Source organism: Vitis riparia, chromosome 13 (genome assembly GCF_004353265.1).
Source record: "Vitis riparia cultivar Riparia Gloire de Montpellier isolate 1030 chromosome 13, EGFV_Vit.rip_1.0, whole genome shotgun sequence".
Taxonomy (NCBI): Eukaryota; Viridiplantae; Streptophyta; class Magnoliopsida; order Vitales; family Vitaceae; genus Vitis; species Vitis riparia.
This window is the reverse complement of record NC_048443.1, coordinates 1,850,589-1,873,785: the sequence shown is the minus strand read 5'-3', so window position 1 is coordinate 1,873,785 and position 23,197 is coordinate 1,850,589. Positions and strand designations below refer to the sequence as shown.

Genomic DNA, 23,197 nt, shown 5'->3' with positions numbered 1-23,197 from the left:
TCTAAGTGGGAAATCACACAATATTATACTATTTAACTCTTCTATACTTTTTTATCCTAATTAATAATCCCATTATTTTTAAAGTGGTTATATTTTATTATGAATACCCTTTTAATCAAGAATATCACTACAAGAAAATTGATTTTCAGCAATAAAATATTTGTCACTGAAAGTCTAAATTTCATCTACAAAAACATTCCCCAACGAAAATTCTTCTGTGCCTTGTTCCTCGCCCTAGACCCGTCGCTAAAAGTTTCGTGACAAAAATCTTATTTCGTCGCCCAAAGTTTTCCTTGATGAAATAAAATTTTGTCCCTGAAGGTGTTTTGCAACGAAATATTTCATCAACAAAAGTAAGAATTTTTGTCACGAAAAAAATAAAATTTCCCAAAAGTCATCAATATTTAATGCCGACGAATTATTTGGTAACAAATTAATTTTGTCGATGATAGTCTACTGTCTCTGTTAGTTAACTTGGCCACGCCCAGGGCCTTCGCCATTCACCCACAGTGCTAGCTCACCCGTCAAACATGTGACCAAACTCTAATACCACTTGTTGATCGAGGTGCTCTGTACTTCCTAGTGGGTCATCCATCCTAAGATTTTCTGAAAATCAATTGGTAATCAGAACAGAGACCTTATATTATTTAAGTTCAATCTCCATAGTCCATTAGGGTGGTTGTTTCCCTCCCCCCCATAAGGCCAACACTATTAAATAAGGTATGCAGTCGACTTGAACTCAATTATACTCAACCCAAAATCATGAAAGGGTGTTAGATTCAAGTCATATTGACAAGTCATATCAAATTTTGTCACTTCTAAACAAACCTAATGTTGAATGAGAACAAATTAGCGAACTATAGTTTATTAATAGGTAGAATAAATTCAATTCCAAACTTCTGGATTAAAGTGATAAATTTGAAATATAAAATAAAATTACAATTGAAAGACAATGTTAGGAGAATGTCAAAAAGTGTAATACTCATATTGACATTAATAAAATAATGATCAAAATGAAATTAGGATTCTACATCATTTTTTTTTCTTTCCCTTTCTCATCTATTCCAAACAAAAATATCAAACATAATGAAACACTATAAATATAAATCATATAATAATTTATGATATATTTCAATTATTTTTATAACTACATTTATTTTAAATATTTGATTAAAAATGCATACAAGTATAAAAACTCCTTTACAAGTTAGTAGTCATAGAAGTTACTATTTTACGGTATAATTTAAGATTTAATTCTTAATAACTAATCAATTTTGATAAATTAGTAATTAATAATTAAAAATAATAAATATATAATTGATCAATAAAAAATAAAATAACCAAGTATTAATAAAGATGTGGTTGAAAACTTTTAAAAAAACTTTATATTTATATAGAATTTCACATGTGCTATATATATTAGACATTTTTTTATTTTGTAAATATGAATATAGAGCTAGGCATATAGTACTTGCAATATATTATATCATATAATATTTAACTTATACTTATTTATTTATTAATAATATATGATATCTTCGTACACATAAATAATATTTGGAATTTTATGTAGGTAGAATGCTTTTATAGACACTAGAAAATTTATTTGAGAAATTTAATTCTGACCAATTATTTAAAAACCAAGTAATAATTAAAAAAAAATCTATTGATTTAAACTAGGTAACTAAATGTTAGTATAAATTTACTTCTTGAGTGGATAAGGTATGATTTTGAATGAGAACAAATTAGAGGACTATAACTTATTTATAGCTAACATAAATTTAATACTACATTGGACTTGTATGGATAACTTTTACCTGATATAATAAAAATCATTTAGCAGTATTTATGTATGTGTAGCACCATATAATAATATTGAAATTTAAATAAATTTATATCATAGGATGTAATCTTACATATCTTAGATTATCTATTGTTATTATTTATATATATAAAAATATAAATAACATATTACACTATAAATATTAATTGCTTAAATAATTTACATTTTTTTTATTTCTTAACAATATTATTATTACATAATAGAACATTTAAATTTAAATAAATCTACATTCTAGTGTTTAATTTTATGGATCCTTAATTTTTATTATTATTTATATAAATAAAATATTATAGTATAAATATTAAGTGTCAGCAAATATATATTATATTATTTCATAGTATAAATCATCTACTTATTTATTAATATTCTTTATTAATATCACAATTTAATAACATTATTTGGTGACAAAATTACTTAATTTGTCAAAAAATAATATAATTACCGACGAAACCATTTTGAAAGCAAAAATAGATAAAAAGTTGTAACTTTTAGTGAGGAAATTATTTTCATCACCAAAAATTATAATTAGTGATAAATATTTTGGTAGGTAAATAGTTTATTTTCGTCACAAAAGTGTTTGCGCCAAATTTTCCCGCCACATCTTTCAGCGAAAAAATTTTCAAATTCGTTAGGAAAAGTTTGTAGAAAAATGGCATTATTGACAACATCTAAAATTTCATCGGTAAAACTTACTTTTATATACAAAAGTAGAATTCACCCCTAAATTTTTGTCACGAAAAGTACATTTTCTTGTAGTGAATGAAAATATCGATATACCAGGGACTCGATTTTATGAATATATTGGGACATATCATAAAATATCAGGGAATATTTTGACATAAAATATCAATGGAAAAAAATTGATCAAAAATTTTAATAATATTGAAAAAACTTTAAAACATGATAAATAAATAAATAAATAAGTAATATTATACATGTTAAAGTCATTTTTATGGAAAAACTTAAAAACACAAAAATATGGAGAAATATCAACAGAAATTTTGAGAAAAAAATATCGCAATTAATCAAAAGTCATAAAATGATAGTAAATATAGATATAAAAGAAGCAATAATACATACAATAAAATTATTTTATTTATGAAATTCGATAATAATGTGCATAATTTAAGAATTCGAAACATATTTAATATTAAGATTAAGATCCATTTAATATTCAAAATATAAAATAAATTATTATATATATTAAAAAACTATTATAAAATTAAAAAAATTATTATGATGATTTTTATAATTTGAATAATTTTAAAATGGAATATGAAAATAAAATAATTAAAAGTAATTTACTTTTATTTAGTGTTTTTATAAGTCTAGGAGTATAAATGTATTTTATTTATATGTTTTGGCATATTTATCAAAAAAGTAAAATAGCCATATTGGTTAGTTCTCCTCCTTGCACAAACGAGGCCCACATCATTAAAGATTGCTTAATATATCATCAAAGAACTTCATTCAAAATTAAATTATTTTCTTTATTTGTTGTTTGTTCTACTGAAACCTTAACATACCGTCGCTTTGGCCGAGTGGTTAAGGCGTGTGCCTGCTAAGTACATGGGGTTTCCCCGCGAGAGTTCGAATCTCTCAGGCGACGAATTTGTCTTTTAATTTTTTGGGTCTTGTTGAAATTTTACAAAAATGATAACAAACACTTGAAATTTTGCTTAGAAAGAGAGAGTTTCCACTTCTTATTGATGAGTAATACAACCTACTTGTTCCCTCTTTGTACATAAAAAGAACCTTCAATTCTCACCAACTACTCTTCATTATTCTTCTTCTTCTTCTTCTCCAACTCAAGTCTTCATTATTTCTATTCACAATTCCCTCAAAAACAACCATTATTATTTCCTTTGTTTTTTCACCCAATAATTCTCCCCCCAAACTCACCTTCAATCTTATTCAACACCCCTCAAAAAAATAAACAACCCAAAACTTTTAAGGGTTGTTTAGTTTTTCTTTTCTTTTCCTCCAAAATTGCCTAGGAGACGAGAGGAGAGTTTTATTGAAGTTGGAAATCAAGGAAAGGGAAGGAGGAAACATTTTCCAGCAAACCCTCCAAATCCCACTCTCCAATTCCCATGTTCTCACCTTGCCAATGATTTCCCACTCCAAAAATGTTGTCACTCTCCTCTACTTTGCTATTATTGTTTTTCATGTCAATGGTGTAGTACTCATTCTGAGTTGCACCATTGTTCTCCTCAGTGGTGCTATTACTCCGTGATCCCGGTATGGAAATCTCCCTCTCTACCCCCATATTCCCACCTCCCATCACCCCATATCGTCCGTCGAACTCATCGGTCATTTCGGGTTTTGCCATGCAGTTTGGCAGGCTGAATACCATTTGGTCATGCCGGTTGTCCAGGAGAGGGAAAGGGTTGTCTAACTGGTTGCTTGTTAGCATGGAGTTCATGGAGGAAAATGAGGAGGAAGATGAGTCCATGTACATGTTCATCATTTCATGTTCATGCATGGACAACAGCATTCCTGATGATCCTCCAACGCCCATGCCCATGGCATTAATGTTATCTACTATAACTCTAGGCTCCAAAGACGAATCATGACAGTCGTTGGGCGAGTGCGTCTGCGAGCTGTTTTTCAGCCTCTTCTTGATGGTAGAGTTCCAGAAGTTCTTTATTTCATTGTCGGTCCTCCCTGGTAGGCGCGCCGCGATCTGAGACCACCTGAATCACTTGAAACAAATGGAAAATGAGAAGTGTAATCAACCAAAAAAATCTGCATTTTTTTTTTCATTTTTCACATTAATTATGCTTAAGACCTACTCAAAGGCTAAATCTAACATATATGTAATTCACACAAAAACCCTAGAAAAGTTCTGGCCATTTTTGTACTATATGAAGAGAATTTGCTTAGAAAATAATTCTGAGAAGAAATTATTGAAACCCCCTAAACCCCTAGACCATATATAACATTTCAATTGTCCATATGAAGAGAATTGCTTAGAATTTAAATTTGATAAGAAATTATGGAAACCCCATAAACCCTAGACCATATAACATTACAATTGTCCAAATTTAATTGAGAAAATAGAGCCTGCATTTTCAAAATCTGGCCAAAAAAATAGCTAGATTATTGTTGGGTATATAATATCATTGACCAGCTTAGGATTCTCCCTTCACTCTTAGATCTTCACCAAATAATAATCTACATTATTCAATTATCATTACCTAGAGCTCTCTACAAATCAAAAACATTCCTTATATTAAGTTTGATACATGGGATATATAGATATATAGATATATAGATATAGATAATGCAATGTGTGTGCAATGTTATTATATAGCTTTATGAAAGCAAGAAAAAGATGGATATAAGACCTGTTGCCAAGGATGGAATGCAAGTGGATGATGAGCTCTTCTTCTTGGGGTGAGAATGCGCCGCGCTTGAGGTCGGGTCTCAAGTAGTTAATCCAACGAAGGCGGCAGCTTTTGCCACACCTCTGCAGGCCGGCATTCCTAGCGATATCGCTCCAGCACCCTTGTCCATTTCTCAGCATGTAGCTCATGAGCTTCTCATCTTCTTCAGGCGACCACAAGCCCTTCCTAAGCTTATTGTTGTTGTTCTTGTTGTTATTGTTAGCAATGTTGTTATTGATTAGTACTCGATCTTTTCCCATGAGATCCGGTTTTCTCATATGGATCGAGCTACGAATGTGGGATCCAAGCAAGTGGTTTGAAATTGATAAGGGAGAGGTATATAGAGAGAGGGAGAGAGAGAGGGAGATGAAGGCTTGATGAGATGGTAATGGTGGTATGATGATGGAGATGGGATTGTGGGGATTGCTTAGGATATGAATATAGAATGGGGGGTGTAATATATGTTGGTTGATAGGTAGAGTGGAAAACGGATTGGAGGGGGACCTCCATGAGAAGGATGGTTGGTCTTCTTGTCTTTGACTCTATCTTGTCTTTTTCGATGCATTTTTCTTCACTCACAAGGTAATCATCATGCCTGTATGAGACATTAACATTTTTTGCTTCCACTTCACATAATTCTCCCTCTCTCTCTCTCTCTCTCTCTCTCTCCCCCCTCCCCCCTCTCTCTCTATCTTCATGTTTCTATACTTCAAGTACAAGAGAGATATCAGAGAGAGAGAGAGAGAGAGAGAGAGTACAGAAGTACTTGAGGTACTCTTCACCTGGGCAGGCTGTTAAACATATCTTTCCCGTAAGTGATTGTCCCTTTAGCTATTGGACAAATAAGGAGGGAAGACAACTACTTTTTTTGCTTGTCTCTTGTTTGAGCTAACAAACTTCTAAAGCAACCAAGTTTGATTAATTAAATTTCCTCCCAAATTCTTTCATTAATGATTAGTTATAATTCCCATCAAGAACAAAACAATAATGTCAAAAATAAAAACCACTGAAAATGCTTTCTGTTAACTCTCAAAGTACTAGAAGTGCTTAATGGCCATTGATTCACATGAAGTTTACAGATAATTTGTGTTTTATATAATCAAGTTAATTAACTTTCATGGATATCGATAGATCGGATCGACGGAATCATGGGATTCATTTAGAGTACCTAACCCTAGACAGCTTGATTAAAGGCAGTTCAGTTGCATTCATGGATGATTGTATTCGACTCTTTCGGATAAAAATTATACGCCCATACCAGAAAAAGAAAAAAGAAAAATTTGCAGCCAAGAAGTGTGCAACATACCCCACAAAAAAAAAACCTTTCTTCTTCATATGATCATCATCCCAATCTTGAATCATTGATATCTTTTTCATCAGTCATTTCCTTTTCATTACCTACTCTTCCGTAAATGCCAGGTGTTTGGATGAAATCGCCTAGTCCAATATAGATATATACATGTATATTATATTATCATGGGAAGGCTAATGGGAAGGAGATGAAAATCACTATTTGAAAGAAGAAAGGAGTAGAGGGGAATTCATGAGTATTTCAAAGATTTGATCATCCAGACTGTTGATGGGGACTTGTAGCTATGCGCTGGAGAAAAAGTGAGGAAAACTGTCAAGCTACTCAAAATGTTCCAATCTCCCTCTCCCTCTCCCTCCCTCCCTCCCTCCCTCCCTCCCTCCCTCTCTCTCTCTCTCTCTCTCTCTCTCTCTCTCTCTCAGAGGTTCCACAGCTGTCCCAAAAATGTTAACGATATGGTATGGATGATCCTGTGCCAAGCAACATCCTACTTGGTAAATAAGACAAGAAATGCCATGTAGCACACCTGTCCTCAAGAATGAGTAGTAGTTCCAGCCCTTCTTTTAAGTTTTAATCTGAAGGGTTTAAAATTTCTTGAATTTACAGAAAAATTAAAATATTATATAAAAATTCTTGAAAAAAAAAATTCTATAGGACGATCAAAATATAACAATTTTGCGTGAAACTTTGATAAATAATAAAAGATTGATTCGATCTATAAATAGTGAAAGATCGATTTTATATATACAAGTTTGTGTAATCATACATAATTATTTTGATTTTATCGGTACCTCTAAATCATGAAAATATCATACAAAAATGCATGTACAATCAAAAAATAATTGTTTATCGAACAATGGATGAAAATTAAATTAAGTTCACGATAAAGATGAGATTAATTCACTTCTATTTTCCTTTCCCATTTATGTGATTACGTCTTTAAGATAATCGGGTTTGCTTCGTTATCAAACATGCTTAACTTTGCAAAGTTGTTGGGATTTGGCATTTTGAAGTACTCCTAATTAAATCTTAATTTGATTGTACAAAATGTACATTCTAACTAACCATCTTGAATGCAGACAATTATACAATTTACAGTCTTCTTCAGCTTTCTCCTCTCTCATTGCAGCTAGTCATTAGCTGAAAATGACTTTGGCTATAGGCCATTTAACTAAATATATATGCTAGTCTTAAAGGTCTAAAAATCAAGGCTTGCTTAGATTGAACAAAGTTTTTGGTGATTCATATATATGGTTACCTAATACCCAATAAATCTAATATTCACATAATCAAATTTCAACAAATCATCTTCAAAATTGATTAGGAATGATGCGATTAATTATCACCCTATTTATTGATAATGTGTTTGTTACCGTTTTTTGGTTCGCCCGATGGAAGGAAAATGATAAATACTTTAAAGCAAGCAAGAGCCAAATTAATTGGTAAGAGACAAGAGATTTGTGAAATCATTAAGAAGAATTTAACCTTACATTGGATTAGGCAACACCAAATCATATAGAGAAAACCACCTTTTCTCATAGTAGATTAGTAAAGGAAGTCAATATATATAGAGAGAAAGAGAAAAAGAGAGATAATGTTACTATTCCACAGATTTATTAATTATTTGTTTAATATTTCATTTTTTATGTCATTTTTGTGATATATGACAATGCAGAAACTTTTGAAGCAGTTCTTATCCCATATTTTATATTTTCTCTTTAGATGCCTTTGATACTTGAGAGTATAAATAAAATATGATAAGAATAAAAATGAATCACAATATCATATTAAAAATAAGAAATTAAAACCCCAATAAGAATGGAATTGATGGTCTCAATAATAATTAATTTTTCATTATTCTTCTTATCATAAAAAATAATTCAAACCCACATTAATTAATGGATGAAAATAGAACTAATTTTTTGTTTCACATTCTCTATTCCAACCGTGTTTTGGAACCTATGTAGTAAGACATATGGCCTCTTAGAGGGAATAAAATAGAAGAGAATTGTTCATGTCCTAAACCTAAGTTTAAGATTAGGATGATCATTTGACATTGATTTTATTTGTGTATCATGAGCACCTTTTTTCTTCATTCAAACTTCCCTAATTCTTATTTTGTGTTAAAAAAAAAAGACAAATATTACTATTATGCTCTTTTTTATTCCATATGGCATTATTATGGCAAATTTTTCCCATCCAACTTTTTTTTCCCCTTCTTTTTTAGATGGAAGTGAAGAAGAAGCTGAAATTAATTCAAAAAAAAAAAAGGTGGGGGGAAAAAGTGAGGGAGAAAAAGGGTTGGGTGAGTGAAGGAAAAAGACCTATACATGAAGTCACCAACTAGCAGAGGATTGGCCTTTATATATAATATGAAGTATTCAAGCTTGTTGTATCTTGTGTGACACATATTTGACTGACATAACCCTAGCTTTAAGTTAAGAAAGTGACACTGGTAATGATCATTATTCCCAACTAGAATTTCAATTTTCAAAGATGTCACTTCTCTTTTTTAGGGTATGTGGGGTGAAAATTTGAGGGGAAAAAAGTGCGGAAAGGGAAATAAAAAGAAAAAAAAGAGATGGGAAGAAAAAATAAAGAAAAATTAAAAATAAATTTCAACAAAGTTTATATATATATATATATATATATATATATATATGTTATTCTTAAAGGGTCTAAAAATCAAGGCTTGTTGAGACTGAACAAAGTTTATGGTGATTCATATATATGGTTACCTAATACCCAATAAATCTAATATTCACCTAATCAAATTTCAACAAACCATCTTCAAAATTGATTAGGAATGATGCTATTAATTATCACCCTATTTATTGATAATGTGTTTGTTACCATTTTTTGGTTTGCTCAATGGAAAGGAAAATGATAAGTACTTTGAAGCAAGCAAGAGCCAAATTAATAAGAGATAGGAGATTTGTGAAATCATTAAGAAGAATTTAGTCTTCCATTGGATTAGGCAACACCAAACCATATGGAGAAAACAACCTTTTCTCATAGTAGATTAGTAAAAGAAGTCAATATATATAGAGAGAGAGGAAAAAAAAAAAAGATAATACTATTATTCCACAGATGTATTAGTTATTTGTTTAATATTCCATTTTTTATGTCATTTTTGTGATATATGACAAAGCAGAAACTTTTGAATCGATTCTGATCCCATATTTTATATTTTCTCTTAAGATGTCTTTGATACTTGAAAGTATAAATAAAATATGATAAGAATAAAAATGAATCACAATATCATACTAAAAAGAAGAAATTAAAACTCCAATAAGAATGGAATTGATGGTCTCAATAATAATGAATTTTTCATTCTTGTTCTTATCATAAAAAATAATTCAAACCCATGTTAGTTAATGGATGAAAATAGAACTAATTTTTTGTTTCACATTCTCTATTCCGACCGTGTTTTGGAACCTATGATGTAGTAAGACATATGGCCTCTTAGAGGGAATAAAATAGAAGAAAATTGTTCATGTCCTAAACCCATGTTTAAGGTTAGGATGATCATTTGATATTGATTTTATTTGTGTATCATGATCATCTTTTTTCTTCGTTCAAACTTCCCCAGTTCTTATTTGGTGTTTAAAAAAATAAATAAATAAAAAAGACATAGATATTACTATTATGCTTTTTTTTTATTCCATATGGCATTATTGTTGAAAAAAAAATAGGCTTTCCCACAAGTGTAAATCAATGGAAGCAATATAAATAGAATAACAGAAAATAAATGAGCACACAAGATTTACTTGGTTCCCTCAAATAACTTGAGGTACGTCCACGACGACCGGTAGGTCAGTTTCTTCCACTATCACCAAAAAAGAGTTTACAAAGTGGCCAAAAGGCATGAGCCTTACAAACACACCAAGGTGTAAATCACAAGAAGAAAATACCTCACAAAAGTAAACCAAATCTCCAAGAACAAACCGCAAGAAACCCCAAATATCAAGTGAAGAAACGTTACCCACTTGAAGAACAAACTTGCCGATTGTGTAGCACCAAAAAATGGGGAAAAAGAAGGCTGATTTTTGTTTTGAACTAAAAAAAGGTATCCCAAAAGTCTTCTTACCGACCAAGATGATGAACCAAAGGAAAAGACAAAAGACTTGTAGTTTTTCTTTCCTTGAAGACTTCAAACCAATCTTGAATATGCCAAGAGTCATGTGCTAACCAAGGTGTTGGCCAAAAATAGCAAAACCATATTTAGTAAATTTAAGAGTCCCACAAAGGAGGGAAACCCAACAGTTATTATGGCAAATTTTTCCCATCCAACTTTTTTTTCCCCTTATTAATTTTTAGATGGAAGTGAAGAAGAAGTTGAGATTAATTCAAAAAGAAAAAAAGTGGGGGAGAAAAAGGGTTGGGTGAGTGAAGGAAGGAAAAAGACCTATACATGAAATCACCAATTTTATACTTCTTTTTGGTTTGTAAGAACAAAAACGAGTAGAGGATTGGCCTTTATATTTAATATAAAGTATTCATGCTTGTTGTATCTTGTGTGACACATATTTGACTGACATAACCCTAACTTTAAGTTAAGAAAGTGACACTGGTAATCATGATTATTCCCAACTAGAATTTCAATTTTCAAAGATGTGTCACTTCTCTTTTTTAGGGTATGTGGGGTGAAAATTTGAGTGGGGGGTGCGGGGGAAGTGAGAAAAGGAAAATAAAAAGAAAAAAGAGGTGGGAAGAAAATATAAAGAGAAAATAAAAATAAATTTAATAAATTATTTTTGCATAATATTGCAAAGGCATTTCACTTATTTTAATTTGTTCATATAAAAATTAAATAACTCAAAAATATATAAGTATTCAATTAATTTTAATTATTTTTTTTCATAATAAAATCAAATATGAGATTTTTCTTTTTCTTTTTTTCTCTTTTTTCCATGATGTCTGTCCTCCCCTGTCCCATACCTGTAAAGTTTTCTTTATAACCTAAAAGAAAAGATTTCCCCAACTTTCCATGTGGTCCTTCAAGGCTCAATCACTTTGGTTCTAGCTTTTTCAAATTGGTTAAAACTTTGAGGTTTCATGCTTCTTTACATTTATAAATAAATTTAAAATTAATAAATTATTTTTATTAACTACTTCAAAATGTTTTCACTTATTAAATAATTTTAAAAGATATAAGTTTCTTTCATTTTCTTAATATTCTCCAAAAACTAAACATAACCGTTGATACGAGAATTCGATGATGTTTGTTTTTTAGCTGAATAGCAAAAATCAAATATTTTGATTTAGCTTTTTCTATTCAGTTAAAAGTAACTCATTGACATCAACTAACATAATTAAACTAAACTTATTAATAACAAGTTTGCTTTAGTTACCTTTTAACTGAATAAAAAAAACCAAATATTTTTATTTTTTCTATTCAACCAAAAAACAAATACCACCTTACTCAACAATTTTTTTAAAATAGCTTTTCAACTTTTATTAATTTTTATTAAAAATGGCTTTTTGAAAATGTGTTCTAAAAATAGTATACTTTTAAGAGTAAATTTAAAATGCCTTCATTTTTTAAGGGTATTCTAAAAAACAATTCAAACATGAGAAGTAGGTGGAAAAGGGCCAGAAGTAAAGCAAATACGGAATCAATACTTCAACAAATTATGACCTTGAAAGTGAAAAGTATCCACAGAAACTCGAGCAAAAATAGGAGATGTGTATCTGATCAAGGTTTGTCTGAACAATGCGAACAGAAGGTTGATTTTATTTGTGAAGAGATGAATCCCATCATCTGGGCCAACCTAAACCAAACAAGAAACATAGGAACTTGTTTTTCCTTTCTTCAAGAGTCGAGTATCGACGGCACAAGAAAAAACCTGAAAGGAGAGGGGGGAGAGGGGGCCCTTGGACGAGGCGAGACAGCTTTTAGGGATTACCGAAGCTGATGGGGTCACGCAGGAACCTCTCCATCTGTTGTGATCTGGTCTTTATGGACATATCGAACACCTTCTGGCTGAACTCCACGACGAGCCCACCAAGAATACTGGGATCGATCTGGCGAATTATACATGTATAGAAGGGAGAATTAGATTTGCTTCATTATATGAACTAGCTTTTTACAATGGAGTCGTTGGGATAATCACTACATACCTTCTGCTCAAGCTTCACCTTCTTCCCGTGGCCAATTATATCCTGCAGTGTCTCCTTCAGTTCCTTCTCCTCTTCTGTTGGAAGGGGCTGGTACGAGAAAAGGGAATGAATCAGAAAGAGCAGAAAACAGCCTACAACTAGATCCGTCAACCAGGGAGCAAAAAAGTGAATAAGTAATGAGAAACAACGCTTGCACCCATTTTCATGGATTATAGCTTCACTACAATTTTGTTTCTCCATTTTTATGGTGGAGTGTAAATTGGACAAAAACCAATGCTGCATGGAAATGGACGGGAATTGAAGTCCAAGGATTAGATTTACAAGCTGGGCACACGAGAAATAGGGGAAAGAACATACTTAATCGAGTCTAGGATTTTTCCTGGGTATCTAACTTAAGTAAAAAGAACAAAGATCATGATTTTATAACCCATGTGAATCTAACAAATTCTTATAAATATAACAAGATTTTTATTTTTCAAACCAGAAATCCGACATGGATACCAGTGTTACATTTCAATAACAGCATTCATCAATCTAGTACTACTATTAGACAATTTAATGGGATAAAGTTGCCTTTCTCAAGATATTATCATCAAAGCTGGCAAAATTCAACCCATACCATTCTAACCATGTCTAGGCATCAAATTTATTAAGGCCAAATTGACATATATAAGTATAAAATTCCAACATGAATTAAAGGAATTTATTCTTTTTGTTTGTTGGAACAAACTTGGATCATATTTAACTCATAGACACATCACACACATTCCACACCCAAACCTTTGTTTTGTCATATTCTACATGGTCAAAAGTGTCCATGTCACAATGATTTTAGGCATTGAATCTATCCGGATGATGAGTGCATTGTTTACATTTTGTACATGCACACAGATCCACCAACCTGATTAGCATCTAGAGTAAGAAAGTAACATACCAAAGCAAAGAGGATAGTAATTGACAAAAACATGAACAAAACTACAAAAAACATAGACAAAACTATGATAAAGTGAAGAAAACTATAACGTTCAAGCAGGAGATTGGGCACTTTAGAAAGAGAAGCTACAGCATACCACTAACATGTGCATAAATGTCAGAATACCTCTGCATAGCACCAAAATTTTCCAAATAGACAAAACCCATTAAATATATAGTATGACGAAAAGAGAGTTTATTAATTCTTAATTTTGTATCATACTTTCTGGATTAATACCTGTGGAAACCAATTATGAGTAGATTTCATCTAAACTTCAAACTATGGACACAAGGAAATTAAGGAAACAAAGCATTATCTAAGATTACCAAAAACAGCTTCTTTACGATCATGCAGAAACCATCACCCCAAATAACTCAAGCAAACTATATGCTGGTGATATTTCAAGGTAGACCACAATTTACAGCCCTCAAAAGCAAAATAGAGAGAAGAGAGAGAGAGAAAAAAAAACCATTAAAAGTGACAGAAAGTAACTCACGTGTCCATTTGGATTACACAGGAAGTAACTTCCTGTTTTCTGCTTTTAAAAATCAAAATTTGTAGTAACTTCTACATAAAATACAAGAACTCTGAGAGACTTCTATTGCAAATGTAATGGTTTATTAAGAAACTGAATAAAAAAATTATGGTATTAAAAAAATTTTACTACCTCAAATTTTAAAATTTTTGAAAGTAATTATTAAGAAAATAAGGAAAGTTTATACTTTTTATAAAAGACTTTTTACATTTTATATAGAAGTTTATATTTTTAAAAACCAAAAACATGAAGTGCATCCAAACGAAGCCTAACATTATGCTTTCTGCAATTGAAATTTTATAATCCAAGCAGAGAGACTTACAATTACAGTTGTAACAACAGCTCTAACTTCTCCCTTGTGTGCCATGGTCAAATCCAAAAATTTCTTGGCTATACTTTCCAAATTCCTTAGTCTTCCAGTCTCAGCCAAAACAACTAGCACAAATGAAATGAAAGAAATACTTGAAAATCAATAAATAATGATCAGAAACATTATCCATTTAAATGGAAAAAGAAATACATGAGGCACTAGAATAGACACCCAAGAGAATAAATTTTAGCACAAAGCAAAGGCTAAGCATAAACAAATTAACTAGGAAATCATTAACTAAAAAACATACAATGCATGTTTAAACATTATACACCTCTTTAGCAATTAAACACTGAATTATAATAACAACAATAGCAACAAAAAAAAAATAATAATAATTTATAATTGATTAGAGTAACCATAATTTTTGTCAGTATGAGAACCATCCCATGAACTCAAAGAACCTGTATAAAGGTCCATCAATTTAGTTAAGAGAGGCCACAAAGGATTGGCTAAAAAAACTTCACTTTTCCACAGAACAATTTTTTACTTCCACACAAGAAATAAAAAGATCATGAGCAGCTTATCATACCCAAGAAGTTCTTTGTGACATCTGAGAATTTAGTTTCAGAACAAATTGCAGTTAAAGCCTTCACTCTTACACCCCTAGACACTGACAAGTTCTTCATGAACTGAGAAAAATTATCACTTCTCTTTGAAGCTTCAAGAAAGTCAAGAATCTCAGACTCAACAGTGTCCAATGCATTAGCTTTTACTGCTGCAATGTACAAGGCAGAGGCATAGTTTCCAGCTCCCCCAAACAAAACCAGAGGTACCTGAAATTTCATTGAGAAGCAAGAGAACAGTATTAAAAAAATCAAAAACCAAGATAAATTGCAAGGTTTGACTATTGATAATTGCAACCTGGTCTCTACATTTTACACTAGACAACCAGCCAAACAGGATGGGAGAGATATAGGTACTCATCCCCTGCGCCAAAAAGCAATATTTGAAACATAAGATATTACAAGGGGAAAAAGGGGGAACCTGCAGGGCATTCATAAATACACCAAATGAAAAGCATGCAAAGGTGTTTATAACTTCCCCACCAGGACATAAAGCACCCTGCTCTTGCCAACTCCCACACCACCCACAAATTTTGAGTAGCTAGGTAAGGACTGGGGAGGTAAGGCTTCTCCAGGACAAAATGAGTTGCATCCCATGTGAAACTTAACGGTATACCTCTTCAATGAATAGTTCATAACGCTAAATCCCTTTGACTGCCACCATATGAATGCCACCTCTTGTAATTTATTTCATGAACAAATTCCTCCAATCAAAACAATGACTTTTCTGGATCACCATTCAAGAATGATTTTGAGCAGCTATTTGCAACAAAAATCCTGACCTCAAAACTTCAAAGAGAATTTCAAAACATTTAAAAAAGAATTTGGGCAGACTAGGATGGAAACAAGTAATATATATCTCTTGAAAGTCTCCTTCCTACATTTCCAAGTATAAAGAGATTCCAGACCCATTTGTGCGACCACTTGTACCTTGATTGTTGAACTCATCGCTTAAAGTGATTTGCTGCCTTGATCAGCACACCAAGAGCTACACTTAGATCTTCAAAATTTTCCTTCACAAACTCTAGTTTTCTTACCTCAAATAGTTCCAACCAAACAAAAGGCCTATCCATCGAAATCAAATAGAGGTTTTGAGCCGCAAATTTATGAAGAACAGGGCCTCAACAACTAGTCCATGTGATCCACAACTCATAGATAAATTGGTCACCTTGACATTTAAAGATATATTTCTCAGTTTCCAAAACCACTATCACAGCACTTAATCTCTCTGACTACCAACAACGCCCTTTAATTTCCCATTTAAAAGGCCATCATAAGCTTGCTGGGCAGAAAATTCTGATCGATCCAGTCTCAGATGGAAATATTCCATCAAGGGCTTGTAATATAAGGAAAATTCCCTGCACCATCCACTCCATCAAATGTAATAAACATTTGATGTATGAGTTTGAATGCCATACCCATCTACCAAGTTCTCAACACCCACTAGTCTTTGTACAATTCAAAACCATAAGTTCAAAATCCTAGTTACTTGTCCAATGTGAAGAGCAAGAAGTTAAAAAAAAATTAAAATTACTAATTCAAAAAAAAGGGAAAGCAGGGAACTCAGTAGCATCCAGGATTCAGCAGATAAACAGGAATCTCTTTTGGAAAAATGTGTGTTGTATGGTAAATATTGATCAGAGTCTGTTTCCAGATCATTGGTTTATTGGCTCATTGATTCCCTTTTAAACTCAGAATGATGATTGTCATTCTTAATGAAAGAAACAAGCATCCAATGAGCAAAAAAAAATTTAACACAATTCTGATTGTTGGAATTAAAAGTTAAATTTTTCAAAGCACTAATTTGGAAAAAGTTGTGTGAATCTAAAAGCGTCAATGGATCAGTCTCCAAGCATGCTTCCTTAAAAGGAGTAAGTTTCCAATATCAATTTTCTGATACGTAATAAGCACATAGATTAAAAATTCTTGAGAAAGATGCACCAAAGTACATACAGAGTATACAAATAGCGTCAAAAGGCAAGCAAAGGGAAAAGAGCAACAACCAAACCACCATCCAAAACAAAAACAACACCCTAAAGACCTAGAAAAGCAGAATGCCCCTAGTCAATCTTCTTGTAGGCATACCCAGTCCTCTTTCTATGATCAAATTAAAACCTAGATAATCTTCCTCTTGACTCTAACATTAGCCCCTTTAACATTACAAGAGATAAATTTCAGCTTCATATACCAACTGCAACAATTTTCCACTCTCCCTTGAAACTTCCTAATTGTTTACCTTTGGCCCCCTTATAATTCATAAAACATTCCAACTTCTTTTACTCTTTTTCAAATTCTGAAGGAGTATTCTTCCTCCTCTTCCCACCCTTTGAGCCCCTCACCTCTTTTCTAGCCTTCACTTTGCTAAGGAGAGCCAAAATCTCAGCCTCAAAGCACATGCCCAACCAGTTGTTAAAAGCTACCAAGTTGCTTGAGGACCAATCTCTGGAGGAGCCTCATCCCTCGATACCAAGCCAAGATCTGCTCCTTTTCCCTAGCCATCTCACTCACCGCAACATCTTTCGGCATCACTCAACCTCTTCAAACTCCACCAAGTTGTCATCAACCAAAACCATCTTTAAAGGACCACAACCTTCTCCCAAGGGAGCAACTTTAAGACCCACCACATATCCCTCCAAACAGAGACCATCCCTAGAATGAAAAGAAGAAAAAGTTATCCGAGTGACAAAAGAAGAAATACAGAGCGAAGGAGAACCAGAGTATCTGTCTGCTTCCACCATGAGGGCCTCATCAATGCTTGTGGGGTGAACCATAAGCAATGAGAGCTTCAATGCATCACAAAGCCCTTCAGTCTCCTTCACATAGCTCGACGTTCCACTAAATAGGAGGGCATCAAGGTGAGCCTTAAAGCACCTTATGCCTAATTGGGATTGGCCCGCCCACTCCCTTAGCCCACCATAAGACTCACTAAGGCCCGCAAACTGATGACCTGAACCAGAATTTGCTTGCCCAATGGGACTATCCCTGCCCAACTCACACAAAGGACCTCGCTCGGCCCAACCCTCACACATCTTGATCACCTAGCCATGGGCCTCCTTCCCTAGCCTGCAGGCCACTCCTTCAAACCCTCTTATTAGCCCAACCTCTTTTAAATTCCTGGCGCTATCCTCAAAAGGGTCCAAATTGGCCTCCTTTTAAAAAATGGCACAGCCTTATATCCCAACCATCTTCTGGATGCCTAAACCCACCAACAACGCCTACTCCTACTTTGGCTAAAAGGGTCGTCTTAGACCCATCCAAACATGTCCTCTTCTTGCTTTTAAAAGAACAAGATAAGTTGTCTAGCCCATCCCCCATCTGACTGCCAAGGTCAGAAGTGGTTGTGCACACTTGAAGCAAATGACCCACACCCCTTGAGAGATAAATCTTCAACCACCCTAATAAACAACTCCTCATCCTTCCTTACTCTCCCACCAGTGCATGAAAGCCCCTTCACTCCTTCTCTAATCTCCAGCTTGTTGCTACAGGGTTTTGTTTCAACCTCAATCAGCCATGGCAGAATCTCCCACCAAAGTTGAATGGCAAAACACAATGGACCCTCCACCATTTATGAAGAACTTGGGACTGCTCTCCCATTTGAGCAAACAAGAATCGTTGCCCACTATAAATTATGTCAATGCATTGTGTCTTCATCCAAAGTAACAAAGCCCCCACATCTGCTACCTACCATTTTAAGCAGAACCTTTCCCCACAAATGAAGAGGCAACCCCACTAATCTCACCCATACTTCTTGGGCATTGGCATCATGCCTAAAGCACCCAACTTCTAGAGAGCACGAGGCTTTTGGAAACCATCAATCTAGACGCAAATGCTTTCCTCAAAAAGCCTCATCCCCACCTGCATCACCCTTTCAACTTCTGATCCTTCCTTAAACTCAAACAAAAATCAGGAAACCACTTATCAAAGCCAAGTGAAGGTTCCCATTCAGCCACCAGTCATAAAATGCCCAATTTTTCAGTGAGAATAAATCAGGACCTTTATCTGAAGGATCACCCCATGTACCCACAAGGCACCGTTGAAGGCGCACCAAATTTTTGTTGATTTCTCCCCTCCCCATTCTCTTCCTGCATTAGGATCGTACCTCATTTATGAGCAGAGGATATCATCTAAACATGCCAACTTAACAAGGTTTCTGTAATGACAACTTAACAAATAACCATGGCCCTCATTTGTTTATCTTTTACACCTCAAATTTCAACTTGATGAAGCAGTATCAGTTGGCATCTTTATATTGTCAGTGCAAATCTCTTACAAGATCTTGCCATAGCTTGTAGAATGTTTAGCAGATACACTAACTTGGTTTGTGCAGTAGTGCTAGGAAGACATGGGTTTTAGTTACCTAAGTTTTTCTTTTTGTCACTTGAAGAGATAGGAGTTGACCTATTTGATGCTTATTGATGGAAGAAATAACTTCCCAGAATCTACATAGCAACTAGCAACTCAAATATTAAATAGCTGATGTAGAGCAAATTTTGAAAATTTTAAATAAAAAATAAAGAAAAAAACCTTCTATACATAAGAAAGACAGAAAAGTAAACAATAAATTGGTGGTGACAAAAAAAAAAAGCAACAAACTAAATCACACATGCACCCAAAAAGAGAGAGGAAAAAAAACTGTGGAACATCTCATCTATGAATTCAAAGCTTTGTTTGGATATGAGTGATTACTTGGGAAATAGAAAGAAAATTGGAAAGAAGTCCTCATTTTCGTATTTGGTTATCATAGCAAAGACAATGGAAAATGAAAAACAAAGAAAATTGTTTGAAAACTTATACATTTTTTTGGACTCCTCATTCTCTATTTAAAAAACGAATTCAGTGGAGACAGGGTGAAGAAAAGCAATCAAGCTCAAACTTGTATTTTACCCCTTCCCTTTTTATTTCCTTTCCTTTTTCCTTCCTTTTATATTGCTTTTCCTTTTCTATTCCCTTAACTTTGTTCTCACACTTTCTAAGATCCAAATAGAATCTAAAAGGTGTGAAAACCCTCCCAAATCACTACCACCCATTTGAGTTTAGTGGGCCCTTAAACCTATTTTTTAAACAATCGCCCAAATCACTACCACCCATTTGAGTTTATTGTGCCCCTCAAACCTATTTTTTAAACAATCACCGATGAAGTGACTTCCCATACATACATATATATATGAAATACAGACACATTCAAAATGCATACGTACATACATACATACATACATATATATATATATATATATATGAAATACAAACACATTCAAAATGCTTAAGCGATGCACAAAGCGCAATTCAATTGTTTAAAAAAACTACTTAAAATAAAAACATTATTTAGATCCCAACAAAGGCAAGTATAAAGAAGCAGAATGCAGTTCATTCGAACAGCTTTGGCATACAATTCCTGCCAACCATCTTGAAAATGGCAGTTCCATCAATGGTATTTTGATGGTAAATTTCAAATCAAGACAGCACCTAATAATTCTATATCAAAACTGTTAGGTTAAGTTTCTTCCAATGGAAAAAGTTACCTTAATTTTCCCTTCCTTTGCTACTGATGCAGTGGCATAATTCCTCGAGAACTGTATGAATAACATGGATAAAAATTATACAGGGCAAAGAAATGAAGCTAATAAACAAAAATGTAGAGATAACGAGTTTAAAAATAATCAACCACAAAGGTTTTTGAATAATATTGCTGTGTATGCTTTTGTGTGCCCTTTTGCTAGGCCTTTTTTTTTAATAGAATTCATATTTGCCTATCGAAAAACAAAATAATCACAAATGGGGAATGATGCTTTTAAGAGAAAAAAAAATGTCACATGACACGTCAGAACATCACATCCCACTCCACCTATTAGTTGGAATAAATGACCATTACTGCACAGCCTCTGAAAAAATGCACAACATAACATAACATGTTCGATAAGTGAGTGATTTATGTTTGATTCTTTTTTCCCCTGTTAAGACACAAAATTTTGAAAATAGGAATCCACAGGGAAAAATGACACTCTCGGATGATAATTTTTCAAAGTGTGTTTGCAATTGCATTTCCAGAATCATTGGTTTCAATTAAACAAGCAACCAATTCCTCCGTACCCCTCTTCCAATGGAGGTTTCATTTCCTTACCCCCAACATATTGAGATTCAAAATCACTAAGTTTTTCTTAAGCAGCCCAACATATTAAAATCGAAATACAGAAAGGAAAATTCTTCAATACAGATAATGCTCATTACAACCGAACCAGATCAGCAACATAACAAAAACCTTAAAACACTTTTCTAATTCAATTTATCAACCACAACATATGGCCCAAAAAAAAAAGGAAAAACTACACATAAATCAACTAAAAGCTCAGATAAACAGAAAACCAAACCAGAGAAACAAAATGAAACCAAAAATTTTGAAAATAAAAAATTCAACCAAAAATGAAAACAACATTTTCTCAGCAACCAAATGCGGATCCCCTTTTCATGACAACAACACCCCAAAACCGAATCTCATTTTCAAAAAATCGGATCACATAACAACAAAATGGGAAAAAAAATGAAAACATGATTTTTTTATCCCCTGTTGGTACCTCGGAAGAACTGAGAGCAGGACAAAGGAGGGATCGTTGAACGCCCGATCCATGAGCTGAGATCAAATCGGATTTCAGAAACTTCTGGAGAAGAGGAAGGCCGGAAGATCTGATGCGCCCGCACAACGCCATTTTCAAACCCTAGCTCGCTTACGTTTCTGCTCTCTTTGCTTTGTGTGTTTTCAGAAGACAGAAAGGAAACACGCAGAGAATCTTTAGGCCCATTTACGGGCCCATCTACATGTCCTTTCTGCTTTCCCCATGGGCCGATTTACCGGGGTTGTCCAGTTCAGCCCATCTTGAAAAGCCCAAAAGAAATAAAATTGGGTGATATTTGTTTCTTTAACTTTTCTAACAATCCAATATTCAATGTGATTTGCTTTCAAAATTTGTATTTAACTTTTTTTCTTACTTATCACTTATTTTTAAAATTTTTTGATTAAATAGAAAAAATTAAAGAGCTATTTGGCAACTGTTTTCAAAAACAGCTTTTCGTTCTCCAAAACAATAAAATCAAGAAAACATGTTTGATAATCAAAAACTGTTTTTCCTTTTCAAAAAACATTTTTTAGCTGTTTGTTATTGTTTTCAAAAGGATGTTTTAAAAAATAATTATACAAACATATAAAATGATTAAAAATAAAATACTAGACATAAAAATTATTTTTAAAATATATTTAAAAATATTTTAAAAGTTGAAAAATATTTTAAGTTTTGAAAGGAACTTTTGTTCTATAAAAAAATTATAAAACAGTTTTTAAAAACTGTTCTCAATAATTGTTTTTTTAGAAATGTTTTAAAAAACAATAACCACTCAAGTACTCTAAAACTTTTTACAAAATGCTGAAGACCCTATTAATACTTGATTAACAAAAATCAAATAATAAAATATAATTTAATACGTAATACTATTAAGTTATATTTAGGCCTACCATAAATCAAATTGTAATTACATTTGAGTGAGAAAACAAACACGTCCTCACATTTCCTTTCTGCTTTCCTATGAGCCCATTTACGTGGTAGTCCAGTCCAGCCCAGCCCATCTTAGGGCCCATCTCGAAAACCCCAAAATACCACTCAATCCGGTCCGGGCCTGTCAACGGCTAGAAGTTAGTAACGGTCTTAAGGCCATTTTCTTTACGAAATTACAAATCTACCCTCAAAGTATGGCTGTTGATAGGGGTTCTTGTGTCTTTTTCCGGAATTCTGCACTATATATGCCACATTGCCACAAAATATCTCCTATCTTTTGCTCTAAGGCCTTCTAATGATCAGTGATTAGTCTAGTATAAATCGTTTTGGAGGCTGAAGATTGGAACGACGACAGATATTGACGGTTTTTATATTATTACATTTTTAAATTTTATTATCAACTTTAATTGATTTTTTTTTTTTTTTTTTGCCTTTTTAAGCTTAATTATTTTTGTTATCATTTGTTATTTTATTTTTCTTGATTTTATTATTGTTAATATATATATATATATATATATAGACCCTCCAAATTATGGGGATGATTTAAG

General features: G+C 32.9%; 2 protein-coding genes and 1 non-coding gene across 3 annotated transcripts; 1 reads left to right on the top strand and 2 right to left on the bottom strand.

Annotated features, from left to right (window-relative positions):
* Window positions 1-3,370: 3,370 nt before the first annotated feature.
* Window positions 3,371-3,452, top strand: TRNAS-GCU. The gene has a single exon. It is a non-coding gene; the product is annotated as a tRNA-Ser (tRNA).
* Window positions 3,453-3,642: 190 nt separating this feature from the next.
* On the bottom strand, window positions 3,643-5,639 carry LOC117929088 (transcription factor MYB83-like). Its single transcript, XM_034849299.1, has 2 exons — window positions 5,194-5,639; window positions 3,643-4,539 (listed from the first exon to the last, which is right to left on the bottom strand). The coding sequence occupies exons 1-2, from the start codon at window positions 5,508-5,510 to the stop codon at window positions 3,858-3,860; spliced, it is 999 nt and encodes a 332-aa protein (XP_034705190.1). The 5' UTR covers window positions 5,511-5,639; the 3' UTR covers window positions 3,643-3,857.
* Window positions 5,640-12,143: 6,504 nt separating this feature from the next.
* Window positions 12,144-21,863, bottom strand: LOC117928196 (ATP synthase subunit O, mitochondrial). The gene is made up of 6 exons (XM_034848117.1): window positions 21,678-21,863; window positions 20,628-20,678; window positions 15,075-15,318; window positions 14,495-14,607; window positions 12,665-12,751; window positions 12,144-12,568 (listed from the first exon to the last, which is right to left on the bottom strand). Exons 1-6 carry the CDS (start codon window positions 21,807-21,809, stop codon window positions 12,440-12,442), a joined length of 756 nt encoding a protein of 251 aa, XP_034704008.1. The 5' UTR covers window positions 21,810-21,863; the 3' UTR covers window positions 12,144-12,439.
* Between the last annotated feature and the right edge of the window lie 1,334 nt (window positions 21,864-23,197).